This window comes from Triticum aestivum, chromosome 2B, assembly GCF_018294505.1.
Source record: "Triticum aestivum cultivar Chinese Spring chromosome 2B, IWGSC CS RefSeq v2.1, whole genome shotgun sequence".
NCBI lineage: Eukaryota > Viridiplantae > Streptophyta > Magnoliopsida > Poales > Poaceae > Triticum > Triticum aestivum.
Window position 1 is genome coordinate 708,357,361 of NC_057798.1, and position 24,592 is coordinate 708,381,952.

The window sequence follows — 24,592 nt, forward strand, 5'->3', positions numbered from 1 at the left end:
TCAGATGAGATGGAGAGAAGGAAATCATTTTTGGAGACACATGAGGCAGCAAGGCAACAAGCTTGGGAGCAGCAGAGCATTGAACATGCAGCAGCAAGGGCTAAAGAAGACCTGCAGGAAGAAAATAGGAGAGAGGCAGAGCTAGCAAGTCAGGCAACGGCTGATGAGGAGAGGCTTAATGCATGTCAGCACATAAAAAAATCCATACAAGAGAACTGGACCAAGTTCTAGTCAGAACATGAGAAGCTTTAAACAACCTAGAAAAGTTAACATGTTCGATGAACTGAGGAGTGGGTGAATTTTGAAGTTAGATGGTGATTTCATCTTTTTTTTCTGCTTATGATCAGATGAACAAGTACTTTTATTATTATGTGCTACTAAGTGAACATGTTTGTAGATACTATAGTTAACCTGTTACTGCAGTTTTCATGTGCTCATGTACCTACTTTAGTTAACTTGCTAACTCTGATTGTAGCTACTGAAGAAAAGCTGCAGTTTCAGTTTGACAAGGCAAAGGCCAATTGGCAAGTGAACTCAGTGCTTGTAGCTTCTGTAGCAGAACCAATTGGCAAGTTAACTGCCAAGCGATTTGATCATGCTCCAGTTTGGCAGATTTATGAAATTACACAGTACACACATTTGGATCCGATGTACTTCAGCAGAGCCAAGTTAACTCTGCTTGTAGGTACACAAATTTGAAATTATAGAGTACACAGACTGGAAATTACACAGCGGCAAGTTAACTCTGCTTGTACATACTGTAGCAGAGCCAATTGGCATCTTAGTTTCACAACAGTATGAAATTCCATCAGAGAACTCAGTTAAATAATGCACACTGTATTTCATTCATAAGTAACTCATCTCACTTTGACATGACTACATATATTTGGATCATAGATTGACTAACCAGACTACACAGTACATAGATCTGGATCAAAAAAATCCAGTCGAGGCATATACTAGTTCACTAGACTAAACAAACTACACTACATTAACTAGCAACCATAGACCAAATGTCCAGGACTGAAAATGCAACCAAGGGCTGGTCCATGCACTCTAATGGCAGCACGCGGCAACGCTGCAACACGTCTCAACGGGCACACCTCCGATGACAGCACCTCCAACGGCGGCTTGCCGCAAAGCGTCTCAACGGCGACCAATACAGCAGCCGACGTGACAACCTCCTCGCCAACACCAACCACCATGGGCAGCAGCATGTACCCACCACCAAGCTGGGGCTGGAACCACCGTCCACGACCACCGGTCGCCACTGTCAAAGCACACACCAGCGACCATCTGGGCGGCAACCGTCAAAGCACACACCGGCGACTACGGGGGCGGCGGCGCGGCCGCCGTCAAAGCAGACACCGGCGACCACCGGGGCGGTGCCACCGCCGCCATCAGAGCACACGCCGTCGATGGATGAACTTTGGCGCCGCCAATGGTGCTAGGGATTGGGGTGAGCTAGGGATTGCGGGGAGAGTGCGGGATGGAATTGAGGATTTTTGCCCCGCACACAGCCTTATCAATTTTGACGTGTGAGACCAAAGCTGAAGTGTGGGACCGATGCTCACGTGGCAGTGGCTGCATACTAGCTACGTACGTGAAGCGTATAGGCAGGACCGATGCCGCAATCTCCAGGACCGTATACACACTGTATTTACATGTACGAGGACTGTATTGAAGCACTTTGTGACTATGAGGACCATGTTAGACATCGCCTGCAAGTACCAGGACTAAACATGCAATTATCTCCTTTATCCACTCACTCAATCTTTCTCATCCCTCTCCCCCCGCATCCACATCGCGCATCGACGGCAACCGCACGTCGAGGAGCTCCGCGACAGCCGCGCAACTTCGCCCGCCGACCACGGCATCCATCGCCTGCATCGAAGGTTGTCTCGCGATGAATATTCCCGCCGGTCCCGCGGCGGCCTTGGCTGCAGGACGACGACAGGTCCCTGGCGGCGGACGCTGAAGTAAGAGGACCAGGCCCCAACGACGGTGGCCTCGAGCGCAGGGATAAGCGCAGGGACGCCTGACGTGTCCTTTGCCGCCGCGCGCTATCTCTTCCGACCGGTGCTGGGGATCCGGGTCCTCCTCATCCACGGCGGCCCCGCGCCTCGCGCCCCTTCCGGCGGTCTGGGTGAAGGTGGACGGGCCCAAGAAACAGGGGAGCAGTCGACGCCGACGCCTCCCAAATCCATGGCAAACCGCGGCGGCGCGGCGCGGTGGTTCTTAGAGGACGAGGAAGCAGGCGGCGACAACGGAATTGAGGCCGGCGGAGGCTCCGTCTCCACACGCGGTGGTCGTGGTGAACGCTAGGTGCCCCTGCTCCTTTCTCCTCGTAAGGACAACACTGCGCCCATGGCCTGCTAGTCGTGCCAACACGGCCGATGTTGGCCCCATCCCCTACGTACAGGTAATACCTCTCGCCTCTTTACCCCTTGATGAAATTGCCACGATTGTCCCAGGGAGAGGCACATCCTTTTTTCGTGAAAATCGTGGAGATCACTGTCTATGTACTTTGCAATTCTATCTCTATTCATGTTCATAACCGATGGAAGATTCATGTGATTGCTATAGCACTTCTTAATTTTGAAAATCATGGCAACTTGTTGTGTAAACATGAATTTTTGGTGTCATGGTTTATAACTGTGTTGATTTTTTGTATTTTGACTAGTTTGATTTGTTGCTGCTAGTCTGTACTTGTGCAGCAACATAGCAAACTATCACCATTTTTTGACAGCAGAATAATGTAGCTACCATCTGTTTTGTTTTAGTAAATATAGTTGCCATGGCAAATTTCGCCATGTTTTGCTGACGGGCTGTACCGCAGGTCTTCGAGGTGTTCCACTGGATCAACGACACGGGCGCAAGGTCAGCAGACCGGCTGCGAGGCAGGTGACAGAGAGTGTGATAGAGAGGTACTGGCAGCAGCCTCCACCGACGGGCAGCTCGATGTGAGTCTAGTGCCCCACTGTATACCTAACTTTTTCCAGCAAACTTGGGCAATTTTTCCATGGTTCCATAAAATGCTGCTATGCCTTCGAATTTTGCCATGTCTCCAATTCTGTTTGTCATGCCAGAATTGCCATGGTCATACGGTGAAAACAAATCCTGTTGTTTTTTGTTATTTTCTTGCCATGTATAAATATGTGTCATGTATCCTCATTTTTACATGTCTTTCACATTTTTTTTGCCATGGCAAATTCCTTTATCTTCTGATTTTTACAACTTAAGATTTGTTGTTCTCATGGCATAGTATATTCTAGATTCATGGAAAAACAATATGCTAACTAAGATCAATATGCACGACAACTCTCTTGCACAGGATTCAATAAGAAACAGAATTGCCATGTTTCATTAATTATTTTTGCCATGGCATACAAAGTGAATTTGCCATGGACCATAACAAAAGTAGTTTGACATTGTCTACGAGAAAGAAATTTTGCAAAGTTCATGGCAATTTTCATCTCTGTCCTTGTTCACAAAACAACGACATTTTTTACTCTATATGACAACATTTATGTGATTTGCAGTGTCACTTTTATCTAAAAACATGGCAAACTTGCCATGGCAACTTTGCCATGTTCAAAAACATGACAAACTTATAGATGTTCAAAAACAAGGCAACTTAAAATGTTCAAAAACATGGCAAACTTGCCCATGACAAACTTAAGATGTTTGTGGCAAATGTATTAATGGGGCATCGCAATTGTAGTTCATGGGACATGGCAAAAATACTTTTCTTCACAGCCAAAAGTGGGATTTTTCTACGTTCTTCTTGCCATGGCAACTTTACTTTTAATGACATGGCAAATTTTTACTTTATTTTTTTACATGGCAATTTTATTGTATAAACTATGGCAATTTTATTTTTAAATATGATGGCAAATTCACATTTCCATAACATGAATTTTTTTAACATGTAGCATGGCAAGTATACTTGTGTAGCCATGGCAATTTTCAATTTATTTCCATGCCAAAATTTAATCATTTTTGCCATGGCTTACTTTTAGTGACATGGCAAATTTTACTTTATTTTTTGCCATGGCAATTTTTATTTAAATATGGTGCCAAATTTACATTTTCCGAAACATAGCAAATTTTACTATGTGGCATTGTAAATATACTTGCGTTCCCATGGCAATTTGTAATTTATTTTCCATGGCAACATTTAATCCATTTTTGCCATGGCAACATTTAATCCATTTTTGCCATGGCAAAAATACTTCTATTCACATGGCAAATTTAGTTTAATTTGCCATGGCAAGTTTTTCTGCTTTTTCACATTTGTGTATTGAAAGATGGCAAAGTTAAGAATTTTTGAACCATTGACATGTCACTGCTCAGAATTATTTTATACATGCCCAATGGTAATTTTTGTAGAAATCTTTTTTGTCCTATCCTATATGTCCATTTTTTGTGCTTTTCTCATTTTTCATTATATCATGGCAAACTTTTCACACTCAATTTTATTTAAGTGCGTATGAACATCATGGCAAATCATGTAAATTTCTGTAATATACCTTTTTTCATGATTATATGGTGGTTTTGTTCATTAGAACATGGCAACCTTTTGTTCCTATATTTGTTCTAGGGAGGGTTTTTCTTGGTCCAGTGATTTTTTAGGCCTTTTTTGTGTTTTCTATATTTGTTGGGACAGAAGCAGTTTTGGTCCTAGAATAGTGTAATTCTTTTTGTTTTTAATTTTTTTGAAGGCAATCATGTATTTAGGCTGGTTACCCCGCAAAAGAAATGTATTTAGGTTGGTCCCATTGGGCTGGCCCGCTAGAGGGGAAGGAGCAGGTCGTTCGGAGGGAGGGAGATCGTACCGAACGAAATCGTTCGGGAGCTCGCCTCTCATGGACCGAACAATATGTTCGATCTCGCTCCTTCCCCCCGAACGTCCGCGCGATATCGGGGTTGAATCAATAACTCCCGAACGTCTGGATTTTAGCATCTCCTGCCGAACCATCTCGTTACCGTCGCACGAATCTTGGTAGACTGCGCTTGCCACATCATCACTGGGAATCGTCCGGGAGGAAGCCAAAGTCACCCGAACCACTCACTCGCTCTCCTCCTTCATTCCCCACTCTCTTATCCACACTACACAACACCAGATGCCAGCGTTGGCAGGCGGCGAAGGCCTCCGGCAGTCGGAGCAGGTCGCCGGGCGTGGGGATGGTGAGCGGCATGGCTGGGCTCCAGCGACGGCGGGTGTCTCCTCCAGCGCATCCCCACCATGGACGGCCGACCCCGAACTCCTTCGACGCCGCATCCCTGCCATGGATGGCCGGCCCCCAAATCCTCCGACGCCGCATCCTTGCAAGTAAGCCAACGCTGCATCCCCGCCATGGACGGCCGGCCCCAAACTCCTCCGCCTGGGACCTTCGGGTAGGCGGGATGGGTTCGAGGCCGCGGTGGTGGCCGGAGGAGATCCAGTGGTGCCCCGGTGGTAGCGACAGCGAGGCCATGGCACTGGCTATAGGAGGCGTTCCATGCGAGATCCTTCCCGAGAGCGACGGGCTGCTAAGGCTCTTCGTCTGGTCCCGCTGCTCATGGAGCCGCCCGCCTTCGAGTCCTTGGTGCCACACTCCCCCTGCTTCGCTTTCAACAGCGGAGGGGACGGTGGATCGCTGCCTGCTGACGGCGATGGCGCGTGCCTCGACAACGGGCCGACGAGGACCCGAGCCGCTGTGCCATTCAAGCCCTCTTCGGCTGCTCCGACCGCCTCGACCAAGCGGTCATGGTCGCGGCGGCCGCCGCCCGGGTGATCGCGCTTGTCGTCTACGTCCAGCTCTTCAGCGTGGCCATCAACTCGCTCTCATTGGCACCTGCTATCTGAACCATGAAGCAGCAGGTGTGCGCTCCCTAGCGAATAGTAGCCATCGATAGGTATCAACGCTTTCATGCGTTTTAGTTGTAATCTGCCTGATTTGTCAGCAGAACAGAGATGATGCTTCAGAGTTTTTTGTCCAGAGAAGAGGAGATGATCTAAAGTTGCCATGTTTACATGTTTTCTCACACACCATTTAACAAATCATCTATAGTTGTCATGGCAAGTTTGGAGTATTTTTTCACACGTCGTTTAACGAATCATCGAAAGTTGCCATGGCAAGTTTGGAGTATTTTTTCCACACGCCAACTAATAGATCATCTAAAGTTTACCATGGCAATTTTTACTATGTTAGCCATACGAACAGCTTCAGATGTGTTTGCACTTGCCATGACTACTTAAGATGTGTTGCCATGGCAAGTTTACATGTTTTTCCCATCCACCATTTAAAACGATGATTTTTGACCATGGAAAATTAGCAATGTTCCCTATTTTTTTTAAACTTAAGTTGTTTTTCCATGGCAATTTTCTTCTTCTGTTTGGAGTATTTTTCACATGCCAAGCAACAAATCATCTAAAGTTGCCATGGTAAGTTTGGAGTATTTTTTCCACACGCCAACTAGTAGATCATCTAAAGTTTACCATGGCAACTTTTACTACGACAACTTCAAATGTGTGCCATGCCAACTTAAGATATGTTGCCATGGCAAAAATTAAACCATTTTGTCCATGGCAAATTTTACTCCATTTTATGCCATGGCAAACTTCTTTAATTAACATGTTCAAAAACATGTAAACTTGCCATGGCAAAGTTATAATTGTTGAAAAACATGGCAAACTTTGCCATGGCAACTTACGATGTTCAAAAACATGGCAACATTTTGTACATGTTCAAAAATATGAAAAATTCGCCATCGCATTTTAAAATGTTCAAAAACATGGCAAACTTTTACTATGTGCAAAAACATGGTAACTTTTTTTAATTAAGTTTGTTCATAAACATGACAAACTTCTTTTTAATTAACATGTTCACAAATATGCAAACTTGCCATGGCAACTAAAGATGTTCAAAATAACGTGGCAATGTTTGTAGATGTTTAAAAACATGGCAAATGTGGCATGGCAACCAAAATCAGTATTGTTTATAGATATGTCTTTTTCCATGGCAATTAAATGCATTTTTTGCTATGGTTCGTTGTGTTTTTTTGCCATGTCCATCCGGAGAATGTTTGTCATGGACATTACAAAATAGTTTGGGAACACGGCAAGTTTGTTCTTTCAAATTTGTTTTTGCCATGGGGATTACATGCATAATATCATTACAACTTAAGATGTTTTCTCCATTGTTTTCTGAAATTTTTCTATGTGTCTAGAGAGAACTTTTTTCACCATATCACTTCACGACAACTTTTGCGTTTTTCCGTAAACTTCATAGTGATCATAGCTTTTCATATTGTACAGATGCAAATTGCCTATTTTTCTCCATTTTTAAAACATAAATTTGGACGTGGAATTTTTTTTCATAGAATGGCAAAAGTCCATGGCTATTTTGACGTGCAAAAGAACATTATTTATTAATCATAGAAAAACTAGGCTTTTTTACTAATGGTAACTTAATATGGGCTTTATTTTTCGTTTTCCTTTCACTGTGTAATTATATTTTGTAGCTCTACATGGTTTGAGCGACTTCGAGAAGGAACTTGTTGGGAGTTGTTATTACACCCGTGGTGTTTTTCTTAATTAACAGTAGATGTATTTCATGAGGTGTCAACTATTTGATGATGAGTACATACCTTGTTGTCCTTTTATTCACAGGATTGATTCCATGAATGTTAATGGTCATCATATTGTCAGATTTTTTTCCATTCTTTTTTTATTACCTCTTCTATTTATAGTTTTGAATTTCTATTCTATTTCTGATAGCTTGATGTTTTTTGTCAGGTTATTCCTGGTATTGTTGTGAGGAGTTTGAAGGAGTTTGTGACTTTTCCTAGAACTGGCATTTTAACTATTGAAGTTACTCTGGAATTTGGTGATGATGATATATATGTGAGCACTCCTTGCTCCTACTTCATTGGTTTGGGTAATAGAATGGTGTTCAAACAGGAAGGTTTCAGTGATTTTCTCCAGGCATCGTCTCTTGAAGTAAACAGCCAGGTGCTGATAACTTTCAAACAGCGTGTTGGGAGGCTTGTTGTTATCTTCAATCTTCTGCCGCAGTGATGTTAATTATAGCCTTTGAACATAATGGATTTTGTTTAAAAATCTATGCTGCGGTTTAATGTTATTTAGATATATGAGACGGCATGAACCTAACTGTTCATTGCTGTTGTTCGTTTGTAGAAGAGGCATGGTTGTGCATCTCTTTTAAAGATGTTTTTTGGACGGATGTTATTTAATTGTGCTCATAGTTATAAATACAGTAGAGGCACGTGTGTTGTTTACTCTGAGGCATGGCTATGCATCTCTTTTATGTGAAAGGCATCTGGATTCAGCAAAAGGAGGCACGGAATTGAAGTCAGAACATGCACGATTGTGTGGAGGCACTAATTAAATTTAGACATGCACACCACTGTGTTCAAAGTTCAGACGTAAAATAGTAATACAATATAGACAACATCTTTGAGCAACAACAAACATATTTACAACATGGGTTCATTCAACCTAAATTATCATAATAGTTGTGCCATTCACCCGATCACTCGATCACGGCAGATCAATCAATCACGACACGATCCATTTTCTCGCAATTTACCAACCACTGTTTCCCTTCCGGCGCTTCCAACCGCTGGAAGATCCCTCGTCTTTGTTCTTACGTGGGCGGAGTCTTTCTTTCACTGGTTGTTGGTGAAGGTGACGTAGCCCGTTCTTGATGATTAGGATTCTACAGTACAACTCGTAGCTAACATACCCGTCCTTTGCCGCGTACTCAAGGTGTATCGGGGAAAGCGGCTTCCACTCCCAGAATTGGTGCTTCTCCTTTGGGAATGATTTCTTCATGTTCTTGTATGAGGGGTCGATGATGGCCGCTGCAAGGTCAGCCATGGAGTCCCTTTCTCCACCACCCTTGATGCAGAATAGCCCCTGGATGTCGACGTGGTGCTCGTCTGGAATTTTGATCCATGCACGTGCAAGCATGGTCTTGTCGTTCCTGGTGTCGACGCTGGTGAAAGTTACCGCTTTCCGTTGTAGGAAGTCAACTAACGCCTGGGAGCGCTCGGACCTGCAGTAGTGGTATACAAGGACATGCTCGCGCATGGCAAGTTGGACGACGACGATCCCTTGTCGTACGTAACTGCTCTTACGTGTGTACTCGAGGTCGAGGCCGACGAACTTGTTCTTCTCCTCCTTTAGCCATTCCTCGTACTTTTTGATGATCCACTCCACGGTCCTTGGGTCGTTGGTGTACACCACCTCCACCATGGTTGTACCGTGGGTAGTGATGTGCTCGGTGAATGTTGTTAGTTTCCCATCGTCCATGGCTGGAGGTGTGCGGTGGTGAACTGTGGCCGGCGAGAAACTTTCAAGGAAGAGGATGCAAATGGAGTCGGAAAAGTGAAAGGGATCTTTTGTCGTGCAAAAAAGGAAATCGCCAAAGAGCAGTTGCTAGTCACCCGGCGGTTCCAGGCGTAGATTTTCGGAAACAGGCATTTGTTTTATCTGTTTTTTTAAAGATTTTCACTTATCTTGTTCTTTGAATTTTTTTATTCGTTGTGTGCTGCGTGCGTGATCCATATGTGCGTATTCCATCTTTGGCTGTGAAAGTAGTCATGTGAACGGTAGAACACTCAACAGATGCATGGTCGTGCCTTTGTTGTGAAAACGTTTTTTTTTCAATTAACAATCTTCCTTGGTCAGGGAGGCACTGTTGTTATGTTATTCGGTGCACAACTGTGTGTTCATGAAAAGTTGGTGAAGTAAACATAGTTTGCACTTGAAAATGGAGTCCTGTTTGGTTTTAAATTGAGATATGTTTCAGTAGATCGTTTGAATAAGTTTGATAACATGGCATTGCTATAGGTTTTGGATCAAAAACTGATTCTTGTTTCATTTGATTTTTGGAAATGATTATTTTTGTTTAACTTTTCAAAGGATTAGAACTACATTTTTTCCAATGAATCATTCTGATAGTTCAAACAACATTTATTGCAAAGGATCATTCCGATGGTTGAAACTGTGAGTAGAGGGTCTGTAAGAGCTACATAAGTTCCAAAAGATCATTCGGATAGTTCAAGCAAGCACATGGTCCATAATAGTTACATTACTCTACCATCCTAACTAGCAAACTTATTTTAACCAGTGTTTTCCTCCTGGGAGGCATCATCTTGAAATGAGCGCTGAACATCCTAGGAGATACACTGTTTGCTTCCATTTTAGGTGTCGGTTCCGACAGAATCTACAGAATGCGTTGAATGATGATGGACACAGAACGGTCATGGCGCTCTTTGAAAGTTATTAGAACAACATTCTTTTCAACAAAGGATGTAGCTGATATGAAGTCTTTGAAAGAAGACTTTTCTATTACCATCCTGCTGTCGTTTTTGCAGATGTAGTACGATGAAGGAGTGATGACATGGGTAGGTTCATCAGGAGCTTCAAGGGTCACCGTGCCATTGGTTGGCATGTCCACCCATCTCTTCAATGTCGAGACAACACTACTCGGAATTTTCTAGAAGAAATCGAAATTAAAACCGTTGAATTGCCACTTGGACAATAAATAAAAGAATGGCTGAATACGGTGAGTGCGCAAACTTTAAGAAATTCCAAATTGAAAGTAATATAATTCCTGACATGTTCAGGTTTGTGTGTAAACAGATAAAATAACATATTAAGAGAACAACAAAAGTTTTGTTGTTTTAGGTTTGAATAAATAGGTTCTTTATAATTGTACATATAAGCAAGATTTCGTCAATATTGTTTATATTATATATGAGCAAAATACGTTTGGTATTTTAACAAGGACAGATGTAACCAACCATGACGCAGTCTTTGGTGTTAGTGGGAGTCAAGACGTGTACAAATGGACGGCAACGAATGAAAGTATCTCCGAAAAGACGTTGTAGAAAGAATCGTGTCTAGTTGTAGGTAAGCTCAATATCCTTAGAGTAGACACAGCAGTGAACATGGTCGAAATCGTCAGAAGAAAGGTCGTTGAGAGCTAGAAAAAGAACAAGATTTTAAAGTTAGATAAAGTTTATGTAACACGGGTTAATATTATTCAGTTCGATGCATGCATATCAAAATATAGCGAAAGAAGATAAGTTTGTAATATTAAATACCTACCAATGTGGGGTAATGGAAGCAGCCTTTTGTCATTGCGATATGTTTGTATTTCGAGATTGAGACCCTCGTGTGGTAGTTCAAATTCTATGCGGTCTCCAACACGAAGTTCATAATCATCCGCAAAGGTGTTCCACTCACCACCGCAGAACTTTGTGTAGTTTGCGCTATGCCTAAACAAAGCATTGTAAGACCTTCCTTCATGTGTAAGAAGGGCTGGCTCTACCTGCTCTTTACGCAATTTTCTTGCTTCTTTCTTCCTCTCGTCAATGTAGTTAGCGAGAAAAGCTCTAACGTTACAAGGTACATACTGGAAAAATTAGTAAAAATAACAACCTGTAAGTATAACTTTGAACTCGCGTACTATTAATGTTAAAAGTTTTCTTAAATTGGATATAAATAAGAATTACAGATACAACATAATGGTATTATAAATTAATGGATACAGATTTTTGGCATATGTTGACTAGTTTTAATTAGAACTGAAGATGCACTATAGTAATCAAGACATACGCAGACAAAACTAATGGACTATATTAATTAGGGCATAGGCAGGCAAACTAATGGAAAATGAAAACACAAGGCAGGTGCGAAGAAGTGATAGCAGGGGAACCTAGTGTAGGTGCAAGGGGGTATGAGTAACAGTGACAATTTCTACTGTGTTGTAGGCAATTAATATGTTAGTGATGCTTACTAACCATGCGGCTCCAGCAATTTTCATCAAGAATAACCTCAAACTCCTGGAGAACTTCAGGGTGTGGTTTGCAAGGGCCGGCTGGTTGGCGGCAGGTAGGGCAAATCATACCTAAATAATTCAGAACAATTATGTTAAGAAAACAAGAATATCATAACAATTTAAAAACAAGCTTCAACGTTGAAGGTAGACAACGACTAGCTTCAGCTATGTTAGCCATATTAAAATATCCGTACGAAGGCAGACAACAACTACAAATTTACCAGAAATCTTCTCATCTACTCCTTCGAGAAAAGCAGTATGATAGAGTTTAGAACACTTGTTTAGATTTTCAAATGGTTTTTATATTCCTTTAGAGAATGAAGTCGTTGTACCGGATCTAATGCTTCAATAACTATCAAATGAAAAAACAAAACGTAAAATGTAAATATGGATCAGAGCATGATGCTTACGCATATGCTTTTTACTTGGGAGAGAAGAAGAACAAGGTTTGACGATGGAGATTGGGGTAGGGGAAGCTTAGGGCAAGCACACACGGCTAGCAAATCTACGAGAGAAGTACGGCTTAGAAGTTAATCGAGAGACCCAATAAAAACTCTACAATAACTTGTTTGAAATGGGACTGTGTGCGGGGAAGAAGCACAAACCCTAGAAGTAGGCGGACGGATAAGGCAGATGGGTTGTGATGGGAAGCTTAGGGCAAGCACCCACGGCCAGCAATGTACGAGAAAAGCATGGCTTGGAAATTAATCGATTGTGTGTTGGGAAGAAGCACGAACCTTAGAAGAAGGCGACGGAGAAGAAGCACGGACCCTAGAAGCAGGCGACGGAGAAGGCAAATGAGTTGTGATGTGGTTGAGAGAGTCGGAGCTTATTGAAATAGAAAGGAGACGAGATAGAGCAAGAGTAGTAATGAGTGCTTCTCGTTTTATTTTTTATTCTGCGAAATGGAATGAATGCTGGTTGTAGATGGTGTGCGTGCATTCCGAGGTGTTATGGGGACACGAGATGTTTGACTCGTCCAGCTGCCTCCCATTATAGTTGTCCAGCTGTGCTTCCTCCCAGCGGAGTCTTTTACGTGCCTATCCTGCCTTACATACTTTTTGTGAGGCAGAATTATACATGCTGAAAAGCATACTCGTGCTTCTGTGTTTTAATTTTTTTAATCACATGTTTAATCAGGTATGGTTGGGTGTGTCTTTAGGAGAGGAACAGTGATGATGTTATTAGATGCGCGGTCGTTGTAGCAGGAGAGACATGGTCGATACGTTGGGGGAGGCAAATTGACGGGAGGCATGATGGTTCCTAATGAGAGGCACTTTTGCATCTGGAATGGAGCCACGGTTCGTGACTCTGTTATTGCAATTTTTTTCAAGTAGTCGTTGACCCAAGGAGCCACTGTTTTATGTACGTTGGGTTCAGGCGGGAATATGTCTGATAGCGCACAGTTATATCTGTATGTTAGAAGCATGGACGTGATTTTGTTTTGGCAATGTTTTCGGTGGTACGCAGTCATATATATGCAGGTCTGTTGATATCACTGAGGTTTGTCTTTAAGCAAAGTGGAGGCACGCGTGTGGCTTTTGTGCTGGCCAAATCGTGCTTCTACTCTGGTTCACTCCCCGTGTAGTATTTGTATGACAGGGTCATCTTGTGTGCCTCCTCTCATTGTTCTCTCAGTCAAAAGATGTGCTGGTGACCGATGGGATGGCTATTTGTTGTTAGTATTCATTGTGCTAGATACCGTGCTAGAGTTAACATAGAGGCTCCTCGATTGTAGCATGGCAGCCGTGACTTTTGAAGTGCATGGTTTCATAAGCTGCAGAAGCACAGCCATCCATTCACACCGTTCCTGATGCAATTTAATGGGCGCATGGTAACTAAGTCGTCTCTCCCCAAGGTTAAGCAGTGGTCTATTCCAGGAGGTTATCGCGTCTTATTCTCTCTAGAGAAGTGCAGGTAGCTCCCATCATCCTCGCCTCATACGAGAAGCACAGTCAGACTCCATTGTTGTGTCACCCTCTTTTCCATGGATGACTTCAGGAACACTACTGAGCGTCTCTTTATAGATGCCGATGGTAATACCGGGTTCGAGGTGTTGTACACCAACAAGCCCTACAAGGTGGAGGAGATTCTTTCCCTTTATGAGGAATGGCTGCGTGAGGACAGGTACAAGTTTGTTGGTCTTGATCTGGAGTACACACGAGAGGATTATTTTGATCGTAGTAGAAAAGTCACCGTCATGCAACTGGCGATGCGCAAGCATGTTCTTGTCTATCACTTGTGCAAGGCCAGGACGGAGTGCGCTGCTCTAAAGGATTTCCTTCGGAACAAAGGTATAATTTTCGCTAGTGTCGACGTCAGGAACGTTAGGGATGTTCTCGCAAACAGTTTCCTCAAAATCCCAAGAGAGTTCACATCGATCTTCAAGAGGAGCTCATGATCAAAGGAGGCAATCTAAGGGATTCCATGGCAGATTTGGCAGGAGCCATCATAAACAAATCTTACTTGAGTATGAAGTCGTCTTTTCCACAAGGTCTGCATGACTACTGGGAATGGAAGCCGCTTTCCCTTGAACACCTGAAATATGCGGCAATTGTAAGTGAAAACTTCGTTTTTATGATTTTTTTGTCGTTATATTTTTGTTTTACTGCAACAATAGTACTTTTTCCTCTTTACGTATATCTTCATTCTCATCCGCTTTTTGTTTTAGGATGGGTATGTGAGCTACGAGCTCTACCATCGAGTTCTGTCGATGAAGGACATGATGCATCCTCGTTGTCTTCCCGACCGCAGAGGCCGTTGATGTTTCCGAGCAGAACTCCAACTGAGTAGAATGGTCACGATGGACGTTTGTGTGGACGTTTCTGAGCGGAATGGACTCCTGGAAGACTTTCATTTCTTTTTTTGTATAATTAATGAGTACTTTTAGTTCAATCCTATGGAGTACCGTTTTGTTATTTTGGTTTTTTATTTTCACAGTATCGTGTTTGGCTTGTCTCATGTTATGTGAAAATAATTTTTTTTATGTTTTTTCATGTTACAAGTTCATTGTTGACGTTTGCGCGAGTTCATGTATATTTAGGTAACCTGTTGAAGTGGCGCATACGTATTGTTTGGGAGAAGCGCGCTTTGTGTTTGGCTTATATTCAGTGCTGTTTGTTTCTGTTTGAATTGTTGTCTTTTTCACGTTTGGCTTATATGACAGAGGCACGTCTGCTAACGTACGAGGCAACATTTCAGTACCCTGTCTTTGTGTTCTTCGGGACCGTGCCTTTAGAAGCCCGGCATCTGTGTCTGTGGAGGCTTCACTCCCGTGGCTTCTTTTCCGCTATTTCTGTACCTAACGTGACACACGTGATGTCTGTATGTGCTGGTGTCACACGACAGTTTCTCTTGAGACTACACAACCGTGCCTCTGCCATCACTCTTTTGTGCATCCAGCTGGTTTGTACCTGTGCCTCAAGAACTCCGAGAAGACGCAATTGCGTGACTGTATACGCTTCAATTCCGTGTCTCATGTACGTGCATTTGCGTGTCTCAGGCGTCATGCTGGCTGTGACTCTACGTGCCTCTGGTGCACACGCCCGCCCGTGAGGTGACACATATGTATTGTTTGGGAGAAGCGTGTTTTTGTTTGGCTTATATTCAGCATCGTTTGTTTGTGTTTGTATTGTTGTGTTTTACACATTCGCACAAGAGTGGCACGTCTGCTAACGTACGAGGCAACATTTCAGTACCCTGTCTTTTTGTTCTTCGGGACCGTACCTTTAGAAGCCCGACATCCGTGTCTGTGGAGGCTTCACTCCCGTGGCTTCTTTTCCGCTATTTCTGTACCTGACGTGACACACGCGATGTCTCTATGTGCTTGTGTCACACGGCAGTTTCTCTTGATACTGCACAACCGTACCTCTGCCACCACTCTTTTGTGCATCCAGCTGGTTTGTACCCGTGCCTTGAGAACTCCGAGAAGCCGCAATTCTGTGATTGTATACGCTTCAATTCCATGTCTCCTGTACGTGCATTTGCGTGTCTCAGGCATCATGCTGGCTGTGACTCTACGTGCCTCTGGTGCAGAAGCCCGTCCGTGAGGCAACACATATGTATTGTTTGGGAGAAGCGTGTTTTTTGTTTGGCTTATATTAAGCGCCGTTTGTTTGTGTTTGTATTGTTGTGTTTTACACATTCGCACAAGAGTGGCACGTCTGCTAACATACGAGGCAACATTTCAGTTTTCTGTCTTTGTGTTCTTTGGGACCGTGCCTTTAGAAGCCCGACATCCGTGTCTGTGGAGGCTTCACTCCCATGGCTTCCTTTTCGCTATTTCTGTACCTGACATGACACACGCGATGTCTCTATGTGCTGGTGTCAAACGGCAGTTTCTCTTTGATACTTCACAACCGTGCCTCTGCCACCACTCTTTTGTGCATCCAGCTGGTTTGTACCCGTGCCTCGATAACGCCATTTCCAAAGCCGTGCCTGTGCGCCGAGAAGCCGCAATTCCGTGCCTGTATACGCTGCATTTCTGTGCCTCCTGTACCTGCATTCGTGTTTCTCAGGGGACACAATGGTTGTGACTCTACGTGCCCGTGGTGTCAGACGCCCGTCCGTGAGGGGATGCGGTGGCTGTTACTCGTCGTGCCTATGCTTCCACACGCTTATGCGTGCGGAGACTTTAAAACTGTGGCTCTCTGACTTGTGTCGTTGATTTGCTTCAAGTATTGATGTATCTCACGTGATACATGCCATGACTCTCGAACAGAGTGTTCTAGCCGGTGCCTCTTCTAGGTCTCTTTTTTGCATCAGATGATTAATATCCAGAGGATTTAGGTCGAGACTGAAAAACAAGCTGGAAAAGACCACGTGCCTCGCGAAGCCGATCCACGTGCCTATAGAGGCTATGTTTCCGTGCCTTCGTTGCCTGCATTCATGTTTTTCCGGCGAGTTTCTGCCTGCATGTGTACGTGCCTGTTGTGATACCGACCGATATCTCGAAAGTTGTACGCCCGTGCCCATGGAATAGACATGTATGTGCATCTTGTGCCTGCATACCCGTGCCTCATGTGAAACCAGCCTTGACTATCGAGGGACAGATGGTGTGAATCTAGCTAGATGAGGGACGAATGAGTTCTGGCCTTCGGATCTAAGGTGTACGGCAGACTATTCATTTGCTTCATTGGATTCTTCCGTTGGTGGTCTTTGTTCAAAGGAGGAATCGATGACCGATGTGGTGGCTGTTCGATGTGACTACTCAGTGTGTCAGTTACCATAAATAAAGTTAGAGGCTCCTCGGTTTCTCCGCGGTATCAATTATTTGTGCATAGCCGTGACTTTAGGAAGTGCATGGTTCCATGAGCTTCGGAAGCACAACCGTCTATACGCTGCTCCTAGTTCACACGTTAATGCGCATGGTAACTCAAACGTCCCTTGCCAAGGTTAAATATTGGCCATGTTTGTGAGGTCTCCATGTCGTATTGTAGCCGCAGAACATCAGGCAGTTCCCACCCTCCTCACCACTCCCTAACCTTGTCGCAGGGTCTCAGGAGTCTCCATTGGCACCTTGCTGCTCATTGCCATGGACGACTTTTTGAACACCACCGAGTACCATCCGATAGTTGCCGATGGTAACACGAAGCTCGACGTGTGGTACACCAACGAGCCTGGCAAGGTGGAGGAGATCACTGCCTTGTACGAGGACTGGTTGCGCGAGGAGAAGTACAAGTTTGTTGGTCTCGACATGGAGTTCACACGAAAGGATTGTTATGGGCATAGAAAAGTCGCCGTCATGCAACTGGCTATGCGGAATCATGTTTTGGTCTATCACTTCTGCAAGGCCAGGACAGAGTGCCCTGTCCTGAAGGATTTCCTTGAGAATAGAGGTATAACTTTCTCTAGTGTGGGCATCAGGAATATTAGAGATGCTCTTTGTCAAGATTTCATCAGAATTCCAGAAGGGTACCACGTCGACATCCAAGAGAAGTTCATGATAAAAGGCGGTGAAGAAAGGGATTCCATGGAGGACTTAGCAGGAGCCATCATTGACGAATCTTACTCCAAGCTGGAGTCCTCTTTTACAGAACTTCTTCGTCACTACTGGGATTGGAAGCCACTTACCTTTGATCACCTGAAATATGGAGCTACTGTAAGTGAAGATTTCATTTTCGTTAATTTCTGCCTTTGTTGCAAGAACAGTACGTTTTTTTATTTTTTTTGTATATTGATGTTTTCATTTGCTTTTCCTTTAGGAAGGGTATGTGAGCTATGAGCTGTACCACCGGTTTCTATCGATGAGGGACATCCTGCATCGTTGCTGTCTTCCTGATCTTAGATGGCGAGGACGTTTCTGAGGATTGTGTGATGAATTGGTTATTTGATAGTTATTGTATTGGGTAATATTACATCGACTGATGAATTTGTAATTGTGGTGGTTTTATTTTGAACCACATGGAGTTGACTGGTTTGGAAATTTAAGTTTATTTTCGTTCCATTATGTTTTTCTTGATTGGGTGCCTTCAAGAATATTTTCCTCTATGATTTCTTGCTACTCGTTGGTATAAGATAAGATGTATTAAGAGGACCACTCAGATGTGCACTTTCGTGAATCTAGGCAGCGCACAACCGTCTGCTCAGGGATGCATTGTTTTTGTTTTAGGCAAGGCACGCTCTAGTGTTATTAGTTTGCTAGCTGCTTCAGTTCTTCTCTCAATATGGTCACACTGACAGGTAGGGGCGTCACTTTCACTTTGTGTTCGTAGTGTGTTTGGCACGGTTGTTTTTATATCGAATATACGGTTGTGGTTGTGTGTTTGAAATGTTTTTATGCAGAGCTTGGGTGTGTTTAAGATCCTTCTGATTTTCTCACTGTGATGCCTTTTTCAATATATGTTGTCTGTTTTGGGGACGATAATCCAGTGTGAGAGTTGCTGTGGGAGTATTTGTGTTAGTGACAGTTGCATTTCTGTGTTCCAATTATTGTGGTGGTGCTTTGATTTTGAAAGGCATTGCCGTGAAGGTATTGGATGCATTGTCGTATGTTTGGCAGAGGCGTTATCCTTCCTTTGGGTACTAAATTCGGAGAGGCACTGCGTTATGTTAGTATGAGTCACTGTCATGGTTGTATGTTCTGTAATATTTCTAGTTAGTGTGGCTAGTGAAGTCACGTCTGTCTAGTTAGTGGAGTCATGTCCTATGTTATGTTGAGTCAGAGTTATGTCTGTCGTTCACAAATGCTTCCTCTGACATGTTTGTTCGGAGAGGCACGTCTACGATGTTATTCAAAGGCACGGTCGTGTCTTTCTTTCGAAACTTTGCTTACACTTACTTGCTGAGAGAGACTCGTCGGTGAAACTTGTGAGGTCACGGACCTTTTTCAGTTGAAGTCACGGTCGTTCTTCTATTTTGGTATTTTGTTCAGTTTAGTCGTCTATCGCAGAGGATGAATCTTCTTTCGTTAACTTGAGTTAGGTTGTGCTTCCATGACTCGTTGGCTTGGGAGAGGGACCGGTGTTAAGCTATCGAGGGTACTGTCCTATGTTAACTGGTGGCGCACTTGTGTGTGTCAGGTTAGTTGTCCGTTGTAAGAGTGGCACGTTCTACGTGGATAAGAGGCACGACAGTGCCTCTATGACCAGCATTACTAGAGGTGAGTCATTTAGCTCCTTCGTCAGATGCTTACGAATCGATAGTGTTTTTCCTCTGTGTTCCAATTGTTTCTTTTATTATGTCTACTCGAAGTGAGTGGTGTTCTAGTGCAAGGAATTGATGTCTTGAATATCATGTTTACAACTTTTTGAAAAAATACGATTCTTATTTGTAAATGTTTGCTATTCAGGAATTTAAGACTTGACCATTTGAATGCACAGCTGTGGTTAATGGGATCCATAGCAGATATCTTGGACCGACACAAAAATAGCTGAAACATTGTTGTGATTACATGAGTCGATATGGCTGAAACAATGTTCGGATGGCTCCATCTAAATTAAGGCACATTTAAGCAGTAGTCATCTTCTTCCAAATCTTCTTCTTTCGCGCCGGATGTTGTGTTTGTTGAGTACGATGCTCAGTGCCTCAAATACATGGCCTGTGTTGTATTTCTATGTTATCATTTTGAAAGTTAGTTGTTCTCTCATCGGTTTCACATGGATCTGCAAAACACATAAGCGCACAAACTAATAAAATTTATTGTAAAACTTGATGTTCAGCTGGCTTGGATGAACGTATGTTGATGTGTTGTCAATGAGAGTGAACTTACATTATTGATAAAAAATGAATTATTATTCAAAATAATGAGGGGCATCAAATGCATGGTGTAAATAGCACTGTCATCCCTGAAATTTTAGAGCATTATGTTATTGGTTAGAAGGTGGACAGTAGATATGGGATATGTAGTGGAACAAAAAAAATGCATGGTGTAAATGAGGTAGAGCTACAGTTAAAAGAAACTCACTCTCTATCTGAGTTACATACACTCTGCACAGGTTTGACATGAAAGGAGGCCATTGTGTGAGGATGGTTGTTGTAAGCAGAATGGTAAGCTCCCTTGAAGTTTTCAATGACAATGTCCGAGTGTTCCTTTATACCGTTGCAATTGATATAAGGACACAGAATTTCGAAGCGACGCATTGCAAGATTCACGACGATGAGATAGATAAAATGTGGTTTCTTTCTCACAGGTATTAAGACCTAAAACAATTAACAGGAAGTTATATCTTTCCCTAATAATAAAGCGATTATCTCTTCTGCCCGCCTGCTCACCGTCGTCGCGCTTTTGCTAAACCCCCCCTGTAATTTTTTAGTAATTGAACCCGCCATCCTCCTAATAAGTCAATCGAACCGGTACAGGCGAGAGAAAAGGAAAAAAATAAATCCCTACGAGACCTTGCCTTCCATCTCCACCTCCAGCCGTCCAGCGTATCTCCACCTGTCGCGCCGCCACCCCTGCCACGCCGTCGCGCGCCGCCGTAGCCGGCCTCCAACACGCCGCCGTGCGGTGCCAACGCCCCTCCGCCGTGCGCCTTCCCCACCCTTGCGGCTTTCCACCACTGGCAACACTCGATACCGGTGCCGCACCTTACCCCAACCCCTCTCTCTCGCCACGACCCGACGCCGTCGTCCTCCACCATCAGCCCAGCCCCCGCATGTTCCTCCTCCAGCGATGCTACCCACCGCCCCTCCTCTCTGGGCCGACATACAGTGCTCCGGTGACGGCAAAAGACGGTTCCAAACCGTCTGCTTCGCCTCTCAATCACAGGTGAGCCGACGGGATCCGGTTCCTCTCCTCCTCGACACTCTTCTTCACCTGGCCAGAGCACCTGCTCCTCCTAGGCTGCAGTTTGATGGTCGCTGCCCAGGCTGCGTGCAGTTCAGTGCTGCTCTGCCCCCATCTACTTCAACCACCAGCTCGCGAGGTGCACGCCATGTGTTTGCTAAAAAGACTCAGTGCACTGCAGCACCATTTTTTCTTTGTTTCATGGTCATTTGTAGGTAGCTCATTCTTGCTAATTGTTATAGCTTAGATTACTTTAGAACATTTATCCTGTGTGCTCTGCACTTTAGGTTGTTTGTACAAACAATACACTAGAAGGAATTTTGTCCGTTTGATGTGTGTTGAGAAAAAAGTTTGAAGTGTGTCGAAAAACTGTTGGTTTATATTGTTGTAATGTGATTCACTAGAAGGAATTATGACAGTAGTTCAGCGAAAAAGGTTTACCAGGTTTGCTGCAGGGAAGAGATAGAAAGAGCGAAATAGAGAAGGCAGGGGCGTGATCTGTTGTAGGTATGAAGTGAAGTAATCCTTCCATTATTGTTGTTTGTTTTCGCAAGTCTGTTTTGCACAACTCTGTTTGCAGTGCGTGCAGTAACTGATCGATTGCGTTTTGAGGGTTTTAGGTGTTGAATATGACCGGACCATTAAAATAAAAGTTGTATATCTTTTCAAGAACTTTCGAACGAATATTTATTTGCAATTTTTCGTCAGATATTCTAGGAGATATTCCTATCTGAAGTTTCAGGCATGAGTTCCTATTTTGTGCGGCCTTTTAAAGTAACTTCAAGGCTGAATCTGTCCATGGGTCTATGGATGTATTTTAAGTATTTGGTTTGAAATTTCCAAGGATAATTTATTCTGAAATTTTCATTGAGTATAGTGAAAGATACAACCTTCTGAATGCTGTTGTCCATTGCGAGTTCTATTCTGAACTTCTGACAGTTACTGTTTTCTGTATTGAGAGGTTGTTTTCTGTATAGAGGAATTTTGCTATGGGACTGCACCTACTTGCCCCCTTGATTTTTCAGTGTACTAGGCAAAAAATATTGTACTGAATGATCTGCACTAATGTGCATCCCTGAAAGTAGATTGCAGTTAGAATTAGAAACCATTTTTTGGTTTGTTTCCTGAAATTAATAGCTGTTGCAAATTGTATAGGGTTCGTTGATCCCATTTCTTATAGTTTGTAATTGTATTTCTACAGTCTAACAAGACCGTCGCATGGATTGATTGGTTCGGAGGAGAACCGCAACAAGATATGCTGCTGAAAAATCAACATGGAATTTGAGTCAGGTCGATGTAGTGCATTAACCTCGGCTGATCTATCTTGGGCCTCTCATTTTCCTTTGGTTCTGAATTCCACTGGTGGTAACTTCACTCATAAATTTTTGCTGCTCAGGTCTTTGACTTTTTTTTGCTGCAGAGATATTGGACCTGCTTGGGCTGAAAAAGATATGACCCAAGCTTATATTGAAGTAATGTATGAGGCTGATTTAGTTAATACTGCAGTTTGAAGATTGTACAAATAATTGTATCTGAATAAACAATTTTTCCTGTACACTGGAATGTACTGAATTTTTTGCTGTAATAGCACACAATGTCGTAGTGAGTTGCCTGAATAAAACTTCAGGAGTTTGTGTACTGGGAGGGGAGCGGGAACTCATTCAGATTATGTTTGATTTTCAAGGCTGTTTGGGACGGAAACCAGGGGTGCCTGTACAGGATGGGTGGGGATTGGCATTGGAAGAACCTGCTGAAGTATTGAGTGGGCTACCTGTAGCGGAAAACGCAGTGAGCGATTGAACCCCCACACTCGCAGCGTTGGACCGATCAATGAGTAGTTATGTAGGTTCTTGGTACACTTGCTGCACCTACTGTAGCGTATAATGGATAACGACGATCCATTTGCAGGGAGGGGTGCACATCGTCGGTGGTCGCATGGACATAACTCACTGGTACCATGCAGAGAGGTGTGATGAAGATCGTACTGTATGAAGGAGGCGTACATAACTCGCTGACTCCTTTTTCCGGTGGCTGTTCAGGTTCGATCGGATCAGGGCCAGCAGATCGGCGGTGGCATCCCGCAGGATAACTTGACGGGTGTGGCCGTCATAAGGACATCACGTATCGTTGGCCAACCTGTTGCATTATTAAAATCGGGTATGTCCCACAATCTTTTGCTGCGTCCGATCCGCATGATGACGAACAGTGAATGATACCGTGACCAGGCGAGGACGAGCGCGCCAATGAATTTTCCTATCCAGGACTTTGTACTGTACTAATATTTAGAAAAAAAGTTTGTCTATATCTCTTTCAGGTTCGTGCTAGCTATTTCTTTGAACGACATTCCGACAATATGTGCAAAAGGATGATGCCCATATGGACTAAATTTCTCTCTTTTGTAGGTTAAAAAAATTGGTCTTCCGTGGGTTACAAACCAATGCTTGCTTGCGTACACTCTGGAGCTCCAGTTAAAGATGGAAAGCTATAATGTACTGTGATGAGTAACCATCAGTTGGTGAATCCATTATCTTATGAATACTACTGTATCTTTCTCATCTCTTATATTGACTGAGCGAACAAAGTGTACAAATGAAGTCATGATGAGCTGAGCTGAGCAGCTGGCGATCAGATGATTTCTGGTCCCTGCTTGCTATTTCTGATTTTGAAGCTATTCCTTCAGGACACATGATTACACTACATTACGAGTTGAAAAAGTGTGCAAACTGGAAGTTAGTACTAAAGCGAATTGCTCTTTTTGATCTGCAAACAAATTTCAGTCATAATATGTGACATTCAAGTGGGAACACAAACTAGGACGTGTAAGATTTGTTTCTCCCGTTGCAACGCACGGGCCTTTTGCTAGTCATTGTAACAAGAAAATCTGGTAGAATTGAAGACGAACACTAGACACATAGAGTGAGTAGGGTGAACTCACGATGTTGCATTTGTTGGGCAGCCTGAACCCAATAGTTTTTTTCTACAATTTGTTCCTTGAGTAGTTCAGTGCTTGCTCCTAGGACTTGAAATTTATCCTGCAGAAAATTGAAGTTGCGTCACTGAGCGTGGTAGTAGTAGTAAATGTGGTTTGTTATTATTATTTATGAGAAGCAAGAACTTACAGAAGCGTCAATGTACATTATATGCTTGTGCACAAATGTCGGCGTTGCATAGAATTGTTCTTTCATCAGCAACTCTGAGTAAGCATCGACCACGAATGAGTTGATATATCCGTATACCTTCATTGACAAACCTAAAGTTTGATGATCGGCCCAACGTCGGTTGACGAAGAATATCCTCTTGCTGCCAAAAAATATAAATGCATTTTAAATCGTATGATTTTCTTATTTAACATTAGAGTTGATGAGTATTCAATTGCAATAGTAGAAGAATCCAGCCGAAACACTTTAATTTGAAAGCTTCAGGCAGAATGCATTGCAGTAGTAGAAGAAGGGATCAAAACATTACTGTAACAGGAAGAACTAATTCATTACCTATCATTTTGACTGAT

General features: G+C 43.3%; 1 protein-coding gene across 2 annotated transcripts; it reads left to right on the top strand.

Annotated features, from left to right (window-relative positions):
• The first annotated feature begins 1,758 nt into the window (after positions 1 to 1,758).
• On the top strand, positions 1,759 to 8,286 carry LOC123046867 (uncharacterized). Of its 2 annotated transcripts, none has more exons than XM_044470303.1 (3): positions 1,759 to 2,422; positions 2,840 to 2,963; positions 7,784 to 8,286. In XM_044470303.1, exons 1-3 carry the CDS (start codon positions 2,397 to 2,399, stop codon positions 8,063 to 8,065), a joined length of 432 nt encoding a protein of 143 aa, XP_044326238.1. In that variant the 5' UTR covers positions 1,759 to 2,396; the 3' UTR covers positions 8,066 to 8,286. The 2 variants fall into 2 exon arrangements, with proteins under 2 accessions (XP_044326238.1, XP_044326239.1); XM_044470304.1 differs by having other exon boundaries at positions 2,840 to 2,927.
• Positions 8,287 to 24,592: the final 16,306 nt, after the last annotated feature.

Bases quoted from the DNA above. Each gene is read 5' to 3' on its own strand.
- LOC123046867 (XM_044470303.1), top strand. From the start codon at position 2,397: ATGTTGGCCCCATCCCCTACGTACAG. The intron at 2,423-2,839 runs GTAATACCTCTC...GCTGTACCGCAG, and splicing joins GCCCCATCCCCTACGTACAG to GTCTTCGAGGTGTTCCACTG. The intron at 2,964-7,783 runs GTGAGTCTAGTG...GTTTTTTGTCAG, and splicing joins CCACCGACGGGCAGCTCGAT to GTTATTCCTGGTATTGTTGT.